The sequence below is a fragment of the Lineus longissimus genome, chromosome 5 (genome assembly GCF_910592395.1).
Source record: "Lineus longissimus chromosome 5, tnLinLong1.2, whole genome shotgun sequence".
Lineage (NCBI taxonomy): Eukaryota > Metazoa > Nemertea > Pilidiophora > Heteronemertea > Lineidae > Lineus > Lineus longissimus.
Window position 1 is genome coordinate 9737433 of NC_088312.1, and position 24256 is coordinate 9761688.

Genomic DNA, 24256 nt, shown 5'->3' on the forward strand with positions numbered 1-24256 from the left:
TCACCCTATGTGGCGGTACAGTCTATTGAGACACCTTGAATAGCTAGCTCTTCATCCGTTACATCTCAAAATTGTTGAAAAACACCTCTTCCAGCTGGTTAAGAATTCCAGGCTGTTTCGCTCCTCCTGGTGGTTATTGACTCCTCAAGGCTGGTTTGGCTCGTTCAGCTGGTTATAACCACCAGACAAAAGGTGCAGGTCAACATCTTTAAGTAAAAACATAACTAGAAATCAAAATATAGAATAAAACCCTGTTTTTTTGGTAAATTATTCAACAAATACAAGTTTTCCTTTGTGACATATAGAAATGTATCACAGTTAAAATTCTGCATACAATGAAGTGCCGATGCTAGTGATATCGCCTTTTAATCATGGAAAGATTTCATTGTCACAGTTTTTACAATCAGTCACTCTCTCTATTCAGGCTCCAATATTTGTTTTGTATGATCTTGAAGGAAAAAACATCTTACCAATTAAATTACTGTCATGGAAGGTGAACACTTTGCATTTTGAAAGTCTGTCAGATGTCTGCACAGTCTTCGTTCCAAACCTTTATTAATCTAACTCAAGGGTCAGCCTTTAGCATACAGTAGTTTTAGAGGCTCTTCTTCATAGCTTTAGAATGAGCAGTCAGAAAATTGAACTTCAGCATCATTAAAGGTCTATTTATAAGGAGAATATTACCACACTTACTCCCAACAGTAACTTCAATTCTAATATGACATGTGCCTTCCGTAGTTCAGTAAGTCCTCATAGACTGCCATTCCTGACTACTGAGGTTTTGACAGTCTTAAGTTTGACTGCTGAGAAAATCTCAGTTTTTACATTACTTTGAACTCATGTGTTTTTGCCACAAATCAAATATGTTGCTGGCTTCCAATCTTGGATAATAGCCCCTCCAAATGCCTTAGCCCCATAAACCAGAGCAAAAGTTGATGCTCAAATCAGATAATATCAGGATCACACTTGGTGATTCCAAAGTTGGTGTCTTCTGTGTCCAGTGCACCTATTGTTTACCTTTGCACTAATCCCATGTCTGAAATCACCAAGTAAGATCACACAATTAAAGATCATTTCACAAAACAGTTTGACAGACATTGTACAGTACATCAACTACAATGGAAATACTGAACTTATTTGAGCACTGCCACTGAAATTTGGCAGAAGATTTAAAATAAAAAATTTGCACCTCGTAGTATAAACTAGCATTATTCAGGAACCCGTACACTAATTGCATGTACCAGGTCACCTAGTACTTTCATTATAAAATTTAAAACACTATCCTAATAGACTCCTTCATTATTTATATTTTGAGCTATTTACAATAGAGACCACAAGGTCTGGTTTTGAAATATGCACATGCTGCAATGTATGATTCACGTAATTTTCTATGGTTTCAAGTTTTTAGTTTTGAAACCTAATCCTGTGCCTTTGCAAGCCCGTTTACACCAAGACCTTCTTACAAAACTGCATGTACCAGTGAAGAAGTAGATGATGTCCCCTTGAAAACGTGTCAAGCCCTATACTGTTGTGACGGATTATGACATGGTTCCATAGAGACCATGATCGTTAAAATAGCTTAGTAATAACATCATGTAATAGAATACTTTATTCCTCGGACAATTTATCCTTGGACATTTCAAATTCTACAATGTAACTTTTTTACCATATATTTGGCCAACCTCAATGGGGTGATCTGAATAGTCTAGCAAATGCTTTTACTTCAATTTTGTACAGAAAGGCCCAGTGTAAATGTACATGGAGTTTTAGATAAAAGCATTTGCTGGTCTTAATTCATCCGTGATATAAGTCAAAACCGCTGCTGTACAACCTCTTTTGATTGCAACAATTTAAAGCTTAAACAACCTAACTCAGGTGTAGAATAGGCTGTTGGGGGATGCCAGAGACAGGGGCAAAAGACACAACCAAAATGTTCTATTTTCCCTAAATTAACAACCCTGAAAAGTTGGAGCAACCACGAATAGATAATTACAATGGACAATAATTGGAACCAAACCATCTGCTGTCGGGAACTCTCCACCCAGGTGAAGTTAAAGGCATTGATAGCAAATTGAGGTATAAGGTTGTCTCACCACAGAAAAACAAGGGTGGAGCTAAAATATATGTATTGTCATGGTTTTAGGCAAAATGACAGCTCAACCTGAGCGGTGCTTGGTTGGACAACCAATACCAATAGTGAAGTATCGATTTCTTTTCTAAAATAACCCTCAAACTAAACAATGAAATGTGATTTTGACTGCTTTTCGACTGCCTCCATATTTCATGTCATGGTTACCCAACTATAACCGCTGCCACCAAAATGAGGCATAGTGTGCACATTATACATGTACATTAGTAGTGTATTATACACTGTAGAGAGTGGTTCATTGCAATCAAGGTGTTTTAGAATATACCACAATAAGTCTTTGCCTAACTGCTTCAACACAGAAACCTTATAAAACTATTTACAGATGCTTTGTACAATTTACAAACTACCAGTACATGATGTGTCAAAATACAGACCACTCTCATTTCTATTATGCACATACTTGATGGAAGAGCCCATTGCATTGTTGAAGGGAGCTGTTCCACTGCATATATTTCCTACAACTAAGGTCACAAAAAATCTAGAATAACTTATTTGTTTTACGGAGGCTAAAAATGCAATTCTATATAGTGCACACACAGTGCCCAAGCAAATGAATTTCACCAATCATAGACTACGATAGACTAGCCTGAATTTTTTCTTAGAGGGGTGATGTGCACTCCTTACTCCCCCCAATTTCACAGATCATAAAAGATCGGGCTGGTCTAATGTTTCCCCAAGCAATATAGTCGTATCAATTGGGCACTGTGGTGTACGTAAATGATAAATTTGGGACCAGCATTGGTGTGTTTAACATAGTATGCGTTCAACTGGAGGACATCTCCACTAAGAAAGGTTCTGCAGTGTTTAAAAATACCGAGTAACATTTCTTCTATTTTAAAACGTATCGACCGGTTGAATGTTTATTTCTATTTGCTAAACTATGATATAATCAGCACAAACATTACGAAAAGAGCTCCAGATATGTGAAGTAATCTCATTCATGTTTGTTTATCAGCAATTTGATACACTAAACTAACTGGAATTTGGCAAGTGGTCCAAAAACATAAAATCACAGTTAAATTTTGGTTAATATGTATAACTACACAAACAAATTGAAATAAACCAAAGTCACGTCAAAGAGAAACGAAATAACAATTTGAAAATAACAACTTGACAGTTGACTTGATCTGACCGAATCAAAACTCGTTACAGTTGCGAAAGAGTGCAGCAGTGTTTAAAGTTACCCTTTGCTTTTACAAGTCAATCCTGCCCAACCTGCAAGTATTTTGGATCACAAACAATGAGCACAGAAATTTTAACTGAAAGAAATTTGGTGACTGTGACATTGAATAAAGAAACTACATGTGTGCTATTGGTTTACTTCGAAATATGATTGCAAAGAACATGATGAAGAACAGGAAAAAAAACACACAGAGACAATAGCATAATGTAAACAATAAAATTATCGAAAACGATATGAAATTTTCACATACATGTAGGCTGATAAGTATTTTGATTCATACTGCAACTCGAACAGTAAAACAAATTAGCATTTCTTTCAAATATTTACAACAGCCGCAAAATACACCTGCATTAGGCAAACAAGAGAAAGACTGTACTGTACAAACAATGTAATCAACTCCAATTGTAGTAAAAATAACATGGATTCATACACTGAATCATATATGCACCCTTCAGATGGGCTATGCAACGACCACCTTGACTCACAAGAGTGTAATACAATACGCATGATGGTGGTATTCTCTTTATGACATGGCCACTGCAAATAGGGTCCAAGGGTGTTCAACGACTGAAAAAAGGCCACATAATTCTAATTGAATCACCTCATACATGTATTTGGTGGGTCGGCCTATATATAAACATCAAAATTTCAAAATGAGTGTGAACTATCAAGTACAATGGGGACAGCTTACATACCCAAACGCATCTTCAAGGACAATGAAATTACAGTATACTGTGACAATTTTTGGAATCAAAATTACCAAAATCAACAAGAATCCAGTAAGGAATAAATGACATCAGGGATTACATCCTGATCCTAACTACCATAAATGTATATGAAATGATCGGATACAAAAACCACTAAATCCACTTCGCCTCCGGGTCTTTTCGAGCAAATGAACTTTTCTGCTCTGCCTCCAATTGTTTTGGCATTTCAGGTTTGGTCTTCACATCCGGGGTACTTAGTCAGCTTTAGTTTACCATAATTCTCTCCCTTTTTTCTGGCTTTTGCATCTTAACTCTTCGTAACTAATCTCAGAAATAGAAAGTAAACTTCACGGTATAACCAACTGCTATAAAACAGTACAACTTTTAGAGTTCTTCTGATTACCGAAATTCGTTGACTCTTCAGACCGTGACTTATTTCGCCGATGTGACTTCCCCGACCCTGGCATCTTTACTTCAGTATGCCTACTGTTCCTAGTTGCCTCTTTAACAAGATTTTCCTCGACTGGAAATCTACGTATTAGGTCCTCCTGTTGTGTAACTTCAATGTCCGAGGCACTTTCGATCACAGGGTCAGGAACAGGACGGAGATATTTCCCCTTGTTTTCCTTCTTCGTCCATTCCTCCAAGTCTTTACCTTCAGCAACACGCTTTTTCTCATCTTTGAGCATCGTGAGAGCCTCCCCTATCAACGACTCAACTGCTTGTTTGGTGAATGGATGTTCACTGATAACGGTGGCACCAAATTCGAGCTGTACTCGGTCAACTGGAACAGGATTAAACGCATGTTTAGCATAACTGATGGTGAATTTAGCGCAATGAAAGAATTTACCGACTTTTATAGCATAAATTCCAACATACTACACCATGATTTCATGAATAAGAAGAAGTTCTCAACTCGGTAAGAGTATGAGGAATGAAGATCAGAAGGACCAATCGCCAAAACAAACTGCAGACGTCAATCATCATTTGGTTGTGGCGTCTGCCGAACATGACAAAGTAGCTGAGAACAACTGAAGGAACACTGTCAGCATTGTTATAAATGTGATAAAGTCTTCTCCAATATATTCCCACCTCTCTCCTGCCAGGTACAGGAGATCAATGCAGGTGGTGGTAGTAGCTGTGCGAGGCTGGGCTTGGGGGAGTCATTCAATCAAATCAAATTTTTATTTACCTCCATAAGGTAAGACCACCAATGGGTAGAATCCTCCGGGTGGATTGAACAAGACTCTTGTCAGCGCCACATCGCGGTTGATCGTCAGATAACATATCACAAGGTGACTACTCTCCTCATACATGTCATCATCAGGATACAGGATACCCCAGCCAACAAGATCACCCTTCTTGATTGCTGACATTGCTGAAATGGGATTCTAAATGTTGATTTGTGATGAGTGGACAAAATATTTTGACGAACCACAATATCTTCCTACTTTATCAAAAGGTCGAAGCACAGTGGTGTACCAAGTGAAAAGTGCTTAATAAACACGACACTAAGCTGCCACTATTATCTATTCTTAAATCCCTTGGTTGTATTATGTAGTATAATTTTTAAAGGATGTTTCTAAGTACACCTTGTTTTCAATGCAGCAGTTTTAGTATCCAGCCATAACTACGTGTGTTGGTGCAAAATATGAAACAGATTCAGTCAAGTCAATATCAAAATCGATGATTTCATCAACTCACCGTCGTCAATGGCCCAGAACCTGATAAAATCTTGTCTAAAGTTGGACATCCCATCCTTGTAGATCGGACTGGCAGTACCAAGAGCGATGGCAGGTGGTGGAATATTCTCATCAAAATCATCGATGATCCGGATCTCAAAATGGTTATATGCTGTGGAGTGTAAAGACCAGAATAGTCAACAGATGGAGAACCTGGCACATTTCATCAATCGCCATGGTATATTGAAACTAATCATGCTCAGAACAATATCATCAGCCATACTTTTTCCTTCAAAAAGTACCATTAAAAGAAAAGGACTATAATTGACTCAATTTGCATTGCTAATAGGGTAGCCCGCCAGAACAAGGCAAAGAGCTTCATACACTGTTAACAGTGCTAAATTGTATCCCCAGTGTTCTAAAATTAAGCACAAAAGCGTTCGATATGTGAAGTATTAAATGAAGCTAAGTTTAGAGAGAAGGAGGTTGGTGAAGGTTAACTTTGTGACTGCTGAATATGAGCTTTTTAAGAAAAGCAATTATGCTAATTCTAATTCTACATTCATCTATGATCTTCCACCACTACAGATGCCCAATTCCTAATATGAGGGATGTCAAATTCCACACCAGGATAGTGTAGTCGTGGCATCATTCCAACAAGCCTGGGCTATAGGAATGATGCCACCGTTACAATAGTCTAACCTCCACAACTAACGCCAGCCGCACCGCTGAGCATGGTATTAGAAGGTTGGGAAATGTTTCAAACCCTATTGTGTAGAAGAAGCCGATGTCTACGCTGTGTTTGTTTTATCCTTTAATCTTACCGTAGGTGGCATTCAATTCCCATATGAGACTCCATAAATCTTACCAACAACAGATATTTGAAATGCAGAAACTGTCAAGATTAACCTTCAAATTTTTAACAGAGTCTTCTATATTAGGACTACAAAGGTAGCTGTGATATTGCTATTCAATTCAGACGAAAACGACAAGATGGCCTTTTTGAGTAGCACTATAGGAAATTGCTCAAAACTGATCTCAAGCTGTTATAAACTCATTCCACCAAATCATATAAGGTCTACCTTATCTGTACACTGTATGTTTTTATCAACTTGTATGAGAACACCCATCCACACTGTATCATAACCATAACCAGATAAATTTCGCAAATATGAGACAAATTTACAATCAAGAAGAATCTTTTTGCTTTCAGTTGATACAATGTAGTGACAATTTCATTAAGGGAGCATCTCCAAGTAGCCTGAAGCTTGTGTGGGGAGGGGGTCATCAAGCATTGTCAAACTCTATTTTCTCAGGGTTGACAGCTGTTTTTTATGGATGTGACAAGAGTAAGACCCTGACACAGTGATTCTGTTTGTCTGCACTCTAGCGATGGTTTTCAAACTGTCTGCAAAGCCTGTGTCAACAGATAATGAAATCTGGTTTAAGAAGTGAAGCAACTGCTTTCTTCATTTTAATAGTTTTTGAGAGGTGGAGGGAGTTCAAGGAGAGATAGATAAGTTCCGTCTCTTTAAACTTCACCTATTCTTTAGAGATGCTCCCTGAATGACTGCACAGTGGTCAACTTTTCCCCCGTGTTCAAATGGAGTTAAGGAGGAAAGCGGTGCAATGCTGACTACTTACAATGACACGACTTACACCTGTGTAAACTATACGGTGCTTGTATTACTTCAGCAGATGTATGACCACTTTCGACTGTCACCATGTTCGTCTCGGCATCAACTCTGGCCCCTTCTGGGACACACCAGTGTTCAACATTAGTCTGAAAGAAGGACTGGAATTAGAATGCAGGTAACTCAAAGGATCAGAAGCATAACAAGGAAAGTGTCTGTCTGTCTGCTCAAAGAATCAGGCATCTACTGCAGAGAGTCTACATGCTTGCAACTCGTGTCTTGGTCATGACATGGTGAAGACATTGGAAAGGATGTAACTGATCATAGGGAGGAGGCTTGATTTGAGTAGAACATGGGGCACTCCTATTTGAAACAGTGTGTTTCTCACAAGTTTTTATAAAGCATGGAGGGGGCCTGCTCTGGCAAAGGTAAGTAGCTACATTTCAGAATGGGTCAACAGAAGGGCACCAAAAGCAGATGGAGTAACTGGCGATTGCACTTGCTGCTAACTTTGATCTCACTCTTTTCAAGTTATTGCCCTGCTTCCATTTCACTAAGGTGCTTATCATTTCTCACACTCACCACTTGGAATGTAGGAGGAGCGGAAATCCTCGACTGCCACACCACGTTGAGCTCCACGTCGTTGTTATCACCGAATATCGATATCGTTGGCAGGAATAAACTGTGATCTTTCTGATTGACGTAGCGTGTTCCAACTGGAACAAAGTTCTTACTAAACAATGCTATTGACCTTGGGTGGTCGAAAACTTCTAATTCTAACCCAACACAATCACCTGAAATGCAAAATATCATAGTATTATATCATGAATAATATATCATGAATGAGAAGAACATCAGAAGAGATGTGTTTGCCATGAGGACAAATTCCAGTTCACTGACTAAAGTGCCTATGCTAGACACTATGAACAAGATGTAAAAGAAGATTTCATGGGCCAAAGCAAGTACAAGCAAAGACCCCATTCTAGTTAGAAACAGGGGTAACTTTTGATTGGGCCCAAAGAAAGGGTCAGGCCAATGACTGTAACTCATATTGGCACCAATCATTGTCACAGGCATGAAGTGCAGGGGGAGTCGACAGCAGGGAGATTGGATTCCTTACCTTGACCGAACCTATGACCGACAGTATTGGCTTCACACCGATCACTATAGAACATCTTGCCATCGCGTGACTGGTAGCCGACGGTGCCCTTTGATCTTCCCGGGTACTTGTTGAGTGGGAAATCAAGTGGTGCTATCCCCACGACTATCACAGAGCCTTCACCTGCAAAGCAAGTCACACAACATCAGGGATCGCGTAACCCATGGCATGACGGTCAGTTGCCTAAGTGGCTTCAAAAAGTGCCAATGGAACATCATAGTTTTTCCCAGTCCTATATTACAGAAAGTTAAGTTTAACTCAAGAATGTTGAAAAATATGTAGCCTATTACCGATAATCTAGTATACCAAGCTCCAATATGAGCCTAATATAGGGACATGTCTGGTGCAAGGGATGGAGTTGGACCAATTTCAAAATGTATGAGAGGGAGATTTGATGAGAGCAGCAGCTTTGATGTATTTCTTTTGATTATACCCAGCTTTATAAGAGTTAGCCACACTCACTTGCTTTTTTGACCTCCACGTAAAAATAACTCGTCTCTGGTGTGAGAGGTTCTAGGAACTGAATCGTATGTATCCCGACGTTATCTCCCGAAAGCTTGATATTGCAAAATATCTTGTCAACATTGACTTGGAGGGCATCGGATTTCCGCAGCATTGACAGCTTAATTTCTGAAACGAAAAGTTTGAAAATGTACATTTTATAGAGTAAAACCACCCTAGTAATAAGTGGACAACTCTGTTAGCAGGCCATCCATCCTCTCTACTAGTGACACTGTTTCTGGTTCCAGATTGAGAAAATTGTAACAAAAACTTTCTAATTTTATTCTATACAATCAATCATGAAGTGAATGGCGGCATTAAGAGTGCTGGTGAAGATCTATACAAAGAATGATCCGGAGGAGCTTAACCTGATTTTTGGCGTATCCTTCCTCTAAAGAATGGTCATAACACTGTGAATAGGTTTTGACATTCCTTAGCTTTCTTCAGCAAGTTCTGCACATCACACTTGGCAGAAGAGGTTGCCATGTGGGTTAAATCAGACTTACGCGTAGCAAGTGTGTCTTCTTGTATTTGCTGCATTGATTCATGGACAGATTGTCTGTAGAGATCATCTAATTTATCAAACACCTTTGGCCGAGTGTTACGCACCATGTCAATTTGAACCTTGGAAGCTGGAAAACAAGTAAGTAGTTACCAGGTATAGTTCACAATTTCATTTGACTGGCTCTAAATGGTCACAAAAACTTCTATAGTTTGGCACCGATAATAACATTTGACCCAATGACTTATTTTTCAGCCATCAAGACCATCTATAATCTTGTTTTTCACTTTTACTTCTCATTAAAATGCAGTGGCTATTGAAATAAATGACTTGTCATAAACCTCACAAAAACGTTCAAACAACATCTTCAGGGAAAAGTATCAACTGAAAGTATTAAATGAATCCGCATATTCCTGACCAACAATCAGTTTCGTCACCAGGGGCAACCTCTGGAAGTATAAGATCGTTTACTTTGAGTTTTACTCACCATATGGATGTAGCAGGACAAGAGGATACCAGCCCCCAGGAGGCTGCAGCATCATCTTATGGAATACTATCACAGAATCAATGGAAACATAACACAGAACAAGCTGGGAGTCTTTGTCGCTGAAGTCAGGTTCGTCTCTCCGGTCAGGGTCATAGAGTATGCCCCAACCCATTCTTTGGCCGATTTTCATCTTCAGAGCTGAAAATAGACAGGAAATATCTTTTTAATCTGAAGGGAAATGATTGATGAGCCATTTAGGAACTGAATAATTACCGATCTGTGGCATATTTTCTTTGTATAATATCCCTTACACCAACAGTAGCGTCTTAAAAGCACAAATACACAAAGGGACCTCCATCATTTACTGAAGAAAGTGAATGAAAGAATCAGTCAGACGATAATTTAAAGATTTTAAAATGACATTGTCTTGGCAACAATGTGATGAATGGAATAGAAAAGCACCCAACTACCTCTGCCCTGAATTGACATTACATGGATGAAAATGTGAATTACTCCCAGAGGTCTAAAGGCAAGGTACAAAATGCAATTGCTGTAACAGCTATGAATATCCACCAGGCTGAAAAACTTTAATATCTCCCTTTAATTTCCCAGGACACACTCTATAAGTGGATTACTACACCTGGTCAAAACGTCTATCAAGGAAAAACACCTTCACCACTAATGGGATTTCCAGGCAGATATTAACTTTTTATACATCCTCCCTATTACCTTGTCGTAATGGCCGCACTGAAAGATCAATCCTTCTTAGTGTCTCATTATGTCAACAAGGTACCCCGTAGGATATAAGGTGGACTGAATATTCCATTATGGAGATAACGTCATGAGTATTCTGACAAATAGCACAGACGGCTTATAGCCTCAATTCCGGTGTGGACACAAGATGACTATTACTATTCATGGTTGAGCCAGGATGAGGCAGCGCCCAGACAACCAGATGGGTTCAGAGCTTGCTGTCAATGTGAACAGAAATTTGCATGGCAGAGCTTATGAGCTACAGCAATATCAAGAAAATCACTGTGGTCGATGGGGGACTTTTGTATTATTATAGGGAAGAAATCTTTCTTCCTGTGATACAAACTGTACCATTTGCAACAATGAAAATAGCCCTTCCTTTGAGAACATCGTTAATAAGTGTAGCGCACACACCACACCAATAATCATCTTGGTTTTTTGTCCTCTCAGTGGGAGTGCATCCGGCTGTGCCTTTTCCCCTGAGGGAAGAAAACTTGTGATTGGTCCGGGGCAGATCAGCCAATTCTTCAGCCAGACAAGATGGGGAAAGTCTTAGCCCAATACCATGATCCCCACAGGGTCTCAAAAATATTCTTACCCTGTCCATCCGGGTGCCACCTGAAATAATCCCTGAGTAGTTCGCATGTTGGGGTGGGTTTGATAGGACTGCACGTAGCTATGGCAATACAATTCGTGGCACCGTCATCACTAACTTCTTTGATGATTACCTCAAAATGCTGGATGTCTGGAAAATAATGAATAGAAGAGGTACAGGGAAACAGCATAGGATTCTTATCGAAATCATCATGGGGAGAAGTCTAGGACAGTGTAGCATCTGAAACAAAAGCCTACATCAAGCTTTGAGAATTATACAGATTTCTGGCTATTTTCAGACCTGAAACTAAATGTCTTCCTCCCAAGCTCTGTCAACGTCATAGTCACCTAAACACCCTTATCACCGCAGTAGTAGAAACTCAACATCGATGGCTTGCGTTGCCCTCGACTAGATTTTTTTCCCACTATACATTGCCCCCAAATATTGGAAATCCATCTCCTCTCCTGTGACTGTGTTGAGTTTTTGTCTCATCAATATTTCTCTGGAATGGATGTGCGCACTGGACCACCTAATAAACCATATATTGTCAAATAGGTTGAGATAAGATAATTGCCAGACATTTCTTTGACACATCCATTGAATCGATTCACCTTTACACAATTTAAGAGTCGGCAGCTGCTTTGATCTTTGTTCGGCTATGAAACGGATGGAAACTCATTACCAACCCGATGGAGGCAATTAAATTGAGCAAATACAATGGGTTCTCATCATTTAACCCGTCCGCAAAGCCATTTGCAGACAGTCTGCTGTGTGGCAAGGGATGGGTAACTGACTGATATCACAAAAGACTAGTAATTGCAACCTGTACTTTGTAGAGGAAGACGAAAGAAAAGAAATCAATGTACTACAGCAGAAGATAATCTCAATTCATATAAGGTAAATGTAGGTATCAGTCAGCTACCGTTTTCAGACGAGGATTACGGAGTGGCAGTTCCTCTGACACAAATTTCAGAAAGTTATTCAGAGTTTATCAGATATGCCAGCCATTTTTATAGTCACAAAGTTAACGGCTGGAGCAACAGCATTTTCTTGCGGATGTTGTTGTAGGAAAACTCTGATCGTTATAAACAAGCAAGGAGTCTGGTAGGTCTGGTTCTGTTTACCTATGATATCTGAGTTTGATCAGATGCCAGCAGGGGCTCCTACACCAAAATAGCTCTATTTCCGATGAGCGTGAATCAATAACGGGGTGCCAGTCAGCAATTAAGAATACCACTGGAGGTCCCAACATTACTCTTATTGTCATAAACAGATGACTGTCCACAAATTACAGATCAATAAGGTGGTCCGGATGAAGTCTAGTACCCAGTATAGTACCAATCAGATCTGTAATAATCACAGGGCTCGAAATTCAGGGAGCCAAAGGAGGCAAATGCTTGTGCCCAGTCTCCTTGCCTTTCCGTGGTGAATCTGTTTTGAAACTTCTGCCTTCAAGGAGGCAACTTTTTCTACATCAATTTCCATTTGAAGTGTGCCCTTCATCTCAAAACTGGCAAAAGTGGTAACACTACTAAACAAATAGATGGATTTCTGATTTTCTTTAAGAAATGAAATGAAACTGATTAGCTGCACAGGGTACTGGTAATTGACTAAATTGAAAAGAGACTCCCCAAGACACGCAAGTCCCAATAGGATTTCTTATCGGAGGACCATGTTGCAGTATTATAGAAGGTAGTGTGGTCTGAAAATGATCAGCCGGAATTTTATATCAATATTGAACCCAAATGTCAATCAAATGAAACAAAACACAGCCATCTTTGTGCGAGAATCCATATTACCTAATTAGTCAGACTAAAGGTATGGTAACAAATCTGATCCGGTAGCATTAATGATGAAATCAATCCGATCTGATTAACTAATAAGAGGGTGAACGATACCCATGGCCTGATACCTGTAGCCTGTTCGCCTGTTTATTGCAATATTCCAATAATTACTCGACGGATCAGTGCTCCGACAGGATGGCAACACAATGGTTGAGCAAACGATATCACTTACGCACGACTGAGGCTCACAAAGGGCTGTATATCAGGATATCATCCTCAATACGGTCAGACGTTCAGCAGAATTCGTCACGTTTATCGTTTCTGTTCCAAAGTCTCATTAGGGGTTCAATGGCGATTCGGTACAGCAACCATGAGTAGAAGGTTGAGACTCTTGTGAAGACATTTCCTTTCGCTAGGCAACCAACTCCATGTTTCCAATAGGACATTACACTCGTAGAGTCATAGCATGGAAAATGTCTTCCCACTTTGCATGTGCGGGATCTACTTCTCACTTCCTTGACCAAGCCACCAAGTCCCACTTTGCATGTGCGGGATCTACTTCTTATTTCCTTGACCAAGCCACCAAGATGACCAAATCCACCTAATTTTTTTCAATGTTCTACTCTCTGGTCCCTAGTGATAGCTGCATCAGCAAACTCGGCCAGATCTCCACAAAATCAATAAAAGCTCATTTCTTGATGGACTTTTCATGGCAGTATGGAAGCCAGTAAACAATCAGGAATGGATCGCAATACATCTACTGTTGGACCAATTGAATTAGTGGCCAGGCATGATCGACAGAAAACACTTAAATAAGTCTGATGTCAAGATAATAAAGCAAAAACCACAATTAGAATCGAGCGATGTATCTTTGAGGGAATCATGGCGTGTCCTTTATACATGTAGTAGTATTTTTCGCTTTGCTGGCTCGGATTTCCACCAGTAGCGCACAGAAAACTAAACAGTGCAGTACTGCCTACTTCTCCGACATAACGAAAACACCTTTAATGTTCATTGTCATTACTTTTCAAAGTCTATCCTGAGGCTATGTATTTGCTCACATAAAAATAATGGAGATCAAAGATGATTACATCGATCTAATGAAATATTCAAACGAATTTGCCAAATCATTTCGATTTGTCTTGAAATTCAAAGAATTAATGTATAAGGCTTCTCATCAAAATCAAAGGTATGTCAGAACAAGATCATTTTTTATGGAAATAATGGAGTCATTATTGTGAAGAATTCATAAGGACTCTTCCAGTTCCTACCTTACACTGAAGGTGGTGTTCTAGTCGATTTAAAGGGTAACTCGTGTCAAATTTCACCATATAATGTTTTAGCTGTTTTTGACAAATTACTACGTCACTTTCTCATAAATCGGTAAGGTTTTCGAATCGAAATGCACATTTTATAGAAATTGATGGTTTAATCCCGCCCGGACGGCTCGCTTCGATGCCGTTTTCATTGATGACGTCACAATATGAGCATTTTGGCGGTCGCAGTGGTTTACATTCAGCGATTTTATGATAAATCTAATCAAAAATGGAAAATTTGAGCTTTACATTTGTGATCAACAATTAAAACAGACGTATTTCCGCAAAGTTGTAAATCACATCATAGTATCACTTTAATATTGAAGCCTTCAGAGTAGGGATAACCTGTTGGAAGGGGAGGAGTTGGTCCAAGTAGATGGTTCGGCCCACTGTGGAAATTGGGGAATTATACGCTGGTAGTGGAAGTTCTTCAAGTGTTGCTGTCACTTACCCTTTGAGAGTGGGAATGGACTCTGTACTGGCAGCTCATCACGTAACAGGTCATTGTAATAGAACACATTCTCAGTTCTATCGTACTGCACCAACGGCGAACGGATCCAGTGTAACATATTTTTCTGCAAAGAGAAAATCATGACATTGTTTATTTCTAACAAGACTGAGGTCCTAGTAATCGCTGAAACTTGGACACATAAACTAATGGCTATACTGCAAAATAGCTGTCAAAAAGGATATTTCTAACAGTAAAGAAGAGGACTGAGGTCCTAGTATTCGCTGAAACTAGGACACACAAACTAATGGCTATACTGCAAAATAGCTGTCAAAAAGGATATTTCTAACAGTAAAGAAGAGGACGGCGGTCCTAGTAATCGCTGAAACTAGGACACACAAACTAATGGCTATACTGCAAAATAGCTGTCAAAAAGGATATCAAAAACTTTCCCATTTCAGAGCCAAATCGAATGGAATGAAACCAAAGTGAATGATAAATGGCTTGCCGTGCAAAACACCAGTCGATCTGGAACTCTTTAATTTGAAAGGAATAAGATAAAAGAATTTGAACTCAATCAGACTCTGATCCATTCATATCTAATTGAAGATCACACAAGAACTCCTTGACATTCAGCAAATGTTCCCGATCTTTTCCCATTAAAGTCAGATGTCTGACTGGCAATGGTGAGTTGTTTATTCTCGATGAAAGGTATGCGAACGATTTCAAAAAAGATACGTCTAAGTCCATAAAATAAAAAAGTTTCCAGAAAAAGTATGTTAAAATGTTGGATTCTCAAAGATAATTCCTGGATTCTTGATATCATTACAGACAAAGAGAGAGCCAGTTGCCGCCAGAAATGGCTCTGCTAACCAGATTTTTCTATCTATATGCAACTTCTGAAATGGATCATCAACCTGCCAAGGGCAGGCCAATTATCATAATTATAGAGAGTGAGCTGGATGGAGCTGCTTTTGTTTGCAACCAAACCATTGGGATTGCTAATCCAGCCAAGTGCATGATAAGATCGAGCACATGGTGAAGATCAATCATTCTAAAATTCTCGAAGGAGAATGCTGGAATTATTTTGACCTGAACCGGCTGCAATTATAATTGAGTCCCCCGAGTATTCCTTTGCATAGAGAGAGATCCACTGTTGATATTTTAATCAATCTGGCCAACACACATCATTGGGTGATATGAATAAAGACTAGCAAATGCTTTTATCTAAAACTCCATGTACATTTACACTAGGCCTTTCTGTACAAAATTGAAGTAAAAGCATTTGCTAGTCTTTATTCATATCACCCATTGGCTCGTTTGGAAGAAGTTCTGTAAGAACAACTAGGACAGCTTAAAGTTTCTATCATGCCGCGTGGGTGAAGACAACACATTGACCTTGCTTTTCTCCCATCAATTGCAGCCAGATTGTTACATTTTATCGCCTGATAAGGTACTTATGTTCGACAAACTGAATCACGCTCAGGTTCCAAGCTTTCCATTATCAAGACCACACAAGACATGGGCAGACACTAGCCAAATTGAATGAGGGCAACACCCTGGAAACTAACTTCGTAAAAACCTAATCAAATCACTGCATCAGCTTGGACTGCAAATACATATCTACTCAAGGAGAGGATCCAATTACTGATTTGATTGTTTATACATATGTAGCAATGATTTGACGCTTACACCATTGGTGCGATTTCCAGTTGAATATTCCTAGACTCATATCAGCCAATGATACTTGGTTGTGCATTTCTATTTATATACCAAGAATTCAGCGATCGGTTATTTTTCTTCTTTCTACTGTGCAGTCCTTATGAGGCCAGAATACAAATGAGATGGTAGCTGGTTCCAGCAGTTGATGGCAATTATAAAGTCAATTATCAAATTGCTCCATGGAGAATCATTACCACAAACTAACAAAACATAATTCATTCTTCGTCTTGTTTTGAGAATATCAACCATCTCGATTCCCCTCAATCATTGGCTAAAAACATTCTCAAAGCATCTCGACATGATTGAGTGCCACAAGTTTGACAATACAGAGTGAATTTGTTTTGTTAATGTACTGATATTTGTTCCACTTAAAGCAAGCAAACATTTTGATTGAAAAGACCACTTCCTAAACAAACATGTTCTTATATATATATTTAAGGATGTAACTACAACCTGTATGAAAATGAATATGGCAGCTTTCATTATTAGCAAAATCTTCCCTACATAGTTAGTCCAAAAAATAAATAGTTAGGAGAGTCCCAAATGGTTTAAAACGTGAAAGTATATAAAATATGTGAAACACTTAGAAAGTACAAATTACTGGTGCATGCAGGATATCAGAGTAGAGGATGTTTTCTCACGGCTGACTCTGACAGGCTGATGGAGCCTACCAAACTCTGCAGAAAGTATAGATTACTGTCGAGAACAGGGGTTATCAGGGAACATCATCAACTATCTTCTCAACTCTGCCACAGCCCATGACATCTCTCAGTCTCTGCAGAATGCCAAGAACACACTGCAGAGGCAGGGTTAACGGCCATCGCTAAATATCTCCTCAAGATCCATACCATCTCTGAGGAAACACCAATAATTCACGCCACGAGAGTGGTCACTTACTTCAGAGTAATTGGGAATGCCGATAGCCGCCTCTGGCCACATGAGACCCAAGTCTATTGGTCCATTCTCCAGAGCAATTGTAGGCAGGAATTCATCATGTTCTCGCTCGAAGTGGTACCTAAAATGACAGCAATTAAATGGAATGAATGGCATGTATTTCAGAAGATTTATCAATTTAGCTTGAATAGCGTAATACAATTGATGTGGACGTCTTTGTGATCATTTTTTCTTTCATGTGACATGGAGGGGGATTAAATCCTTCAGTCTTCGTCTGTTGAGAAGAAAAACAAGTTTATCAAATCATACACAAATTTCATGGCTGATAGTTCCAAGCACAACGTTCTGTTTCCCTATCATGTACCGCACAGTATTATCTTAATTGTTTAAAGTGACTAATTAGCCCAAGAGGGCTGGGTGTTCTATTTATTTGTATTTGTTTAATTAATTGTATATATAATTTGTGTACACTAGTCACTATATTAAATGAATAATAAATAAATAATAAATAAATAAAATGAAAGTTGAAATAACATGAAAGTCAATATCACCGAGGAAACAAGAGAATACAGCATGACAAAGCGTAGCAAATTGCGCAGAACGAAACTGCACTATGTTGTGCTGTACTCATCCACACCAGACAGCAAGGAAATCCAAAAGGGAATATCGACATGATTATTGGACACTCGGGATTCTATCATAGTAGCACGAAGAGTATGACAACCGTCAGTAATTTCCCTTACAAATTGTCGAGAGGACACTCAATGGTAATAAGTCATCCACCAGACCATTCATTTGGAATGCAATCGAGACTCATTCATGGTGATGACTGCACTGCATACCAAGTATATCGGAGGACTGCATCAGACAAAACTCAGCAAGGCTTATCTTGCATTGCAATGCGAGAAACAAGAATTCATTTCAGAGCCACCTCCGCCCAAGATGTATTTTGAGATGATCCTATTTAAAGTCATTGGTGAGAGTAGCAACAGTGTCATCATTACCTTCCTCTCGTCACACACACTGTGCCATATATGGCAGTCATCATGTCACAGGGGATCAAATGACATGGCATCGCTTAATCTGACAGCGTCATTCAATCGTGCCCTAAGAGGAACATCATGACATTTAACTCCAAAGTGCCAATAGAACACCAGTACAGCATCAGTCAGAGTCAACACACCATTAGCTGATACCTGTCATAGGAGAGCATCTTGCGATTGCTGATTCTAAGTCTCATCAGTCACGATGCCATAGATAATAGCTGCACTCAGCTACCAAGCTAAAATCGTTACTCCAATACGCATGATGTGATGTTTGCTTCTTACGTTTTCTTAGCCGGAGGCTATTCAGGAAGATCAAAGTCGACGTATCCGGAGATATCTATAAAACTGTAATTTCACCACAATCACACCCAATTTATTTTTAAAATATTTCCAACATAATTTGACCAAGTAGTTAATTCAGACTATACATGTAGCACTTAGCAGTCTCCACCAAGGCAATCTGGGAATTTATGATCTGCAATTCAGATCAGTGCAACTTTAATTTTTCTGACAATAATCACATTTTATAAAACAGGATTTAAAAGTGCAGGGGAAACTCTGCAGGCTTTACTTGCACAGTGCACAGCCACTCGCATGCCACTCAAGTCTATAGCAAGTATATCATCACGGCAGCAAGTTAACGTAGAAAGCCAAAGGGGATTTTTGCTGGTCTGGCACTTCAACACCCACGCTTCCAAGTTATGGATTCCGGAAAGATAAGCGTAAAAAACTCCGCTCGTCTAAATATCACCTGCAGACATGTATGAAAGAACTATATTGATTTGATATAGAAGCGTACTTTCTATACAACTGGATCATGTACTATTTACTGTAAGTGTAAGCAAGAATGAATCAAGTCTTTATGAATTCTTGCTGTAAGGTATTCCATTGTCTAACAAAAGCAACACATGCAATTACGCTATGCCAATCTTCCCATCTTAGTTTTACTGTTTAGGTTGATACAATAAATGCCATACAAGTATTTCTGGTCATGAAGAACTCTGTATTTTTATAAGAGTTTTCAACCACGACACCAATTCATAAATAACTTACAGATCAACAAAAACCATTTGGTTAAAAAAGATAATAAATAATCGAATCGCTTAAGCCTACATACTTTCTTTGAGGAAAAAAAACAAAACCTGTTCGGAAACATGATGTATACCACTACCTAGATAAAAAAAACAACTCACTATATTAGCACTCACTGATAATCAGCCACTTGCATTGAAACATTGGCGCCTCTATTTTTCATTTGCTATGGCAAAATGATATATTGCTAAAAAAATGGAACCCACTGAACATTACCCATCTAAATAGTGAAAGCAGATAATGGAGAAATTCCCCTACATGTGGAACAACACAATAGGAGTAATTTATTCATTAGGATTTGCAAACACAAATATCACCCAGAATACATTGACTAAATTTGTTGCATTTGAGATTAGTCTTTGCGTCAATCTCACACTTGCTATATGATATTATCATTTACATACATGTGAAGCTATTTAGACCTTGGCAACAAACACTTTTAGCAAGTATAATATACACCTCTGCGTCTGGCCCAAGGCAATCAACACATTGGAAGATTCATAAAAAATACAATCCATAATACTTGTATCGCACACGACGAAAGGTTAGGCAAATACTCCGTGATACACTGGTTTTTCCGATTACTTAATTACATTATACTTTGTGGCTAGTTAGCAAGGTTTATTTGAGCCCTCAGCTTTTCAGGTATTGTCAGAGTCAGTTGAAATAAACGCATTGCAAAAAAAATCTCTGTCGTTAAGTTTTTTTAAAGAGTAAGTTGATAAAATCACAAGAATCGAAATTTACCCACCTTGTGGCGACTGGCTGTCCGTTTTTCAGAAACATAACGGTTGACATATCAGTCCCGAAATACGTCACCAGGACACCGAATAGATCCCCTGAAATTAGAAGGAGAAATGCAATTTTGGTTTTATATTCTAGTCCAATCGAATGATTCTTGTCATATTTTCACTCGAGTTCTGAACAAGTGATGTATTACTACGACTAATAAAGCCGGGGGAAATTTCATTATATCACCAAGAATGGATTCTAAAATATTAGTTATCCTATCTCTGTTTCAGAAAAATTCTGTTCTGATGCCTTGAAAGTAAGCAAGAAGATTCGATCTAGCAAGCTTCATCCATAGACAGTTGACATCGTCTTCACCTATTCATTGGATCACTGTAGGAGATACACTTATCTATACTATTAACCAGAAAATACTTAAGAGGCAACTAACAAATATTGATAAAATTGTAAGCAAATTGTATGCTAGAATTGGCAAGTTTGACATACCAACACTGAATCTTTGTCCATCTGTATTCGCTCCAAGTTTATGTGATGTGTAGCACCTCCCAGTGTTGCTCTGATAGCCAACAGTGTTGATCCATTTTCCTGGGTGTACCTCATCTGCTATGTCGGGGCCTGCTATGCCAATGGTAATCACGCTGTTTGGAGCTGAATTTGAGACATTTAGATAAAAGTTACTTTTTGGCGTAAAATACTCGGCCATCAGTATAACAGAGGATGATTTGGGTACAGTAACAGTTAAGTGGAATGTAACTTTCTTCGTCAATTCAAGAGTACATGCAAAAAGCTGCAACTTTTAAGAACGTGTACACTTTCCAGAAAAATCGAGATGAAATAACTGTCCCGTTTGATTAATTGAGCAAGATCTCTCCAACTTTTGACGGAGCAGTGAGTTAATCTCAAAGCTTTTCAGGATGTGGACAACAGGATCACCAAGCCATCCATAATCTCAAAATGTCATCTGCCAGAGCTAGCTGTCTTGGCAGTGTGCATGGTTGGTGGCATGATTGTTTATCAATAAGTTGAGCAAAATGCATCACTCTTTTGATATGGACAGCTCAAAGAAAGGCTCACACAGTCAGATACTTTTTTAGCTTGACACTTAGATGAGTCGTGTTCCAAACTTACCCAATGATTTGATTTGAGCAAAGAAGTATGGATGTTCCCTAGAAAGTGGTCGCTGATACTGGAGAAAGTTACAAGTCTCAGAATATTGCTTGAGGCGCACTGCCGATATCTGACCCGGGGCAGGAGTATCCTCACTGAATTCGATATCACCGGCAAAACGAAACAGGTCCGACATTTTGACAAAGTTTTGCACAAATTCCCTTTACAGCTACATCAGGCAAAATTTCCAGCGTAGAATCTGATTCTGAAGAGATAAGAGTAAAACAAAGACTTAGCAAGAAAGTTTTCACTTGGGGGAGGGGAGATACATGTAAGAGTCCTTGACTTCAAGGTGTATAAAACAGTCTTCGAGACTCAGAGCTAATGTACTGTTAAGTGTTCCCATCTTTTTTTTTATTAATCGAAATGTACAAAATGTATGACATGTGTACAAGAAGTCATATATGTAAGTGGGCCATTTACATGCAGTAAGTTCAACATGATATTCACTGTCATGTATTCCTCACATTCTTAAAACTTTGTGTAAAGAATGTAATATATCAGGTCAGGTGTAATGGGGACATTCGGCCTCAAATCAAAACCAGAAATGGCCAGTCTTGTGCCTCGGGTCTTGAGTTACTAGTCATGGAGACCCTTTGGTGACCCTAATTTTAAATTTAACCAGATGAGCTGTTACTGATTGCTAAACTATAAAAGTAAATAGGCCCAGACAAGACCTGGTGACATAGAAAGCCGAAACAAACTTGGTGCATAGGGATCTTTGGGGATGGTGACAGATGTGACATAGAGGCTCAGTGATGCCTCCAACAACCTAGTAAAAGTGGTACTTGCGTACCCCTGGTCCTACAGGCTACATCGTACATGGACGTCAACATGGCAATTTCATCGCAAAAGTCAATACGTTATCTGCAGATGAGGGTTATTGTCAAGGCTGGTTGGATCAAAGGCGATATGATCACCAAACAACAGACTTTAGCCCAATATTAAATGAAAATGACAGGACCGTCATTAATGCCATAACGGCGCCCCCTACATTTGCACTGTACTGGTGACAGTACTTTTGACATGTTTGAACCACTAACAAGACTAAAACAATACAAGCTCACTTCCAAAACCGAACGCTTACGGGACTCCATTCGTGACCATAAAGATGCTATCTGAAATAAACGTCAAACGTTTCGATCTTCGATTTTTTACGTGATGAAAATGTACACACCCATCCTGTGCATTTTGTACACAACACGAACCAGACAACAGGAAACAAATCCAACGTCAACTACAACTCAATATTAAAGTGTGAAAAGAGCCCAAAAATTACTTACTGGTCCCGTGACCGAGTTAATACAAGCCTTCTGATATATGTCACTTTTAATTTCCTAAGATCCACCACAGTGACGTTCAACAAACAAAGTTATAAAAAGAGAGACGAAGAGCTACTTCTGCCCCGTCTGACATGTTGCTAAACACAACATTCTATGGGGCGCCAGCAACGTCAAAGTCAGTTGTGTATATTTGTCTTCAATCAGATTGTCTCAAAGACAGTATGTTGTTCTCTTCAAAGGCTGAGATGCACTGGATAAGGAGCACCCTACTCAGGTTGTCTTACGTACTGGACGAGAACTAACTATTCAAGTTGTCTCAAAGACATTAGAAGGTTGTTCTCTTCAAAGTGCGAGATGTACTAGACGAGGGGATCCGTCTTCAGCTTGTCTAAAAGACAGGTTGTTCTCAGAAGGTGAGATGTCAAGGATGAGGAATTCCGTGTTCAGGTTGTCTCAAAGACAGTAGGTCGCGCTCCTCAATAGTAGACTTATCCTGGATGAGAAGCTCCGTATTAAGGGTGTCTCGAAGGCAGTAGGCTGATCTCTTCAAAGGGCGAGATGTCCTGGATGAGGAGTTCCGTATTCAGGGTGTCTCAAAGATAGTAGACTGTTCTCTTCAAATGCTGAGATGTGCAGGATGTGGAGCTCCGTATTAAGGGTGTCCCAAAGGCAGTAGGTTGTTCTCTTCAAAGGGCGAGATGTCTTCGAAAAAGAGCTCCGTATTCAGGGTGTCTCAAAGACAGTAGGTTGTTCTCTTCAAAGGGCGAGATGTCCTCGACAAGGCGCTCCGTATTCAGGGTGTCTCAAAGACAATAAGTTGTTCTCTTCAAATGGTGAGATGTTCTGGATGTGGAGCTCCTTATTCAAGTTATTTCAAAGACAGTAGATTGTTCTCTTCAAAGGCTGAGATGTACTGGACGAGGAGCTCCCAATTCAGGTTGTCTCAAAGACAGTAGGCTGTTCTCTTCAAAGGGCGAGATGTCCTGGCTGAGGGGCTCCGTATTCACGGTGTCTGAAAAACTGTAGGTTGTTCTCTTCAAAGGGCGAGATGTTCTCGATAAGGAGCTCCGTATTCAGGGTGTCTCAAAGCCAGTAGGTTGTTCTCTTCAATGGCTGAGATGTCCTGGATGAGGAGCTCCGTATTCAGGGTGTCTCGAAGACAGTAGGCTGTTCTCTTCAAAGGGCGGGATGTCCTCAATAAGGAGCTCCGTATCCAGGGAGTCTTAAAAACAATAGGTTGTTCTCTTCAAAGGGCGAGATGTCCTGGATGAGGAGCTAGCTATTCTGGTTGTCTCAAAGACAGTAGGTTATCCTCTTCAAAGGGTGAGATGTCCTGGATGAGGAGCTCCGTATTCAGGGTGTCTCGAAGACAGTAGGCTGTTCTCTTCAAAGGGCGAGATGT

General features: G+C 39.5%; 1 protein-coding gene across 3 annotated transcripts; it reads right to left on the reverse strand.

Moving 5' to 3' along the window:
• Positions 1–239: 239 nt before the first annotated feature.
• Positions 240–22992, reverse strand: LOC135487894 (uncharacterized). Of its 3 annotated transcripts, none has more exons than XM_064772085.1 (16): positions 22855–22992; positions 21533–21776; positions 20891–21052; positions 20406–20493; positions 17520–17637; positions 14904–15027; positions 11356–11502; positions 10005–10202; positions 9522–9647; positions 8977–9144; positions 8476–8637; positions 7938–8149; positions 7381–7504; positions 5744–5893; positions 5232–5417; positions 240–4823 (listed from the first exon to the last, which is right to left on the reverse strand). In XM_064772085.1, the coding sequence occupies exons 2-16, from the start codon at positions 21705–21707 to the stop codon at positions 4405–4407; spliced, it is 2559 nt and encodes an 852-aa protein (XP_064628155.1). In that variant the 5' UTR covers positions 21708–21776; positions 22855–22992; the 3' UTR covers positions 240–4404. The 3 variants fall into 3 exon arrangements, with proteins under 3 accessions (XP_064628155.1, XP_064628153.1, XP_064628154.1); XM_064772083.1 differs by having other exon boundaries at positions 7366–7504; XM_064772084.1 differs by having other exon boundaries at positions 7366–7504; positions 22851–22992.
• Positions 22993–24256: the final 1264 nt, after the last annotated feature.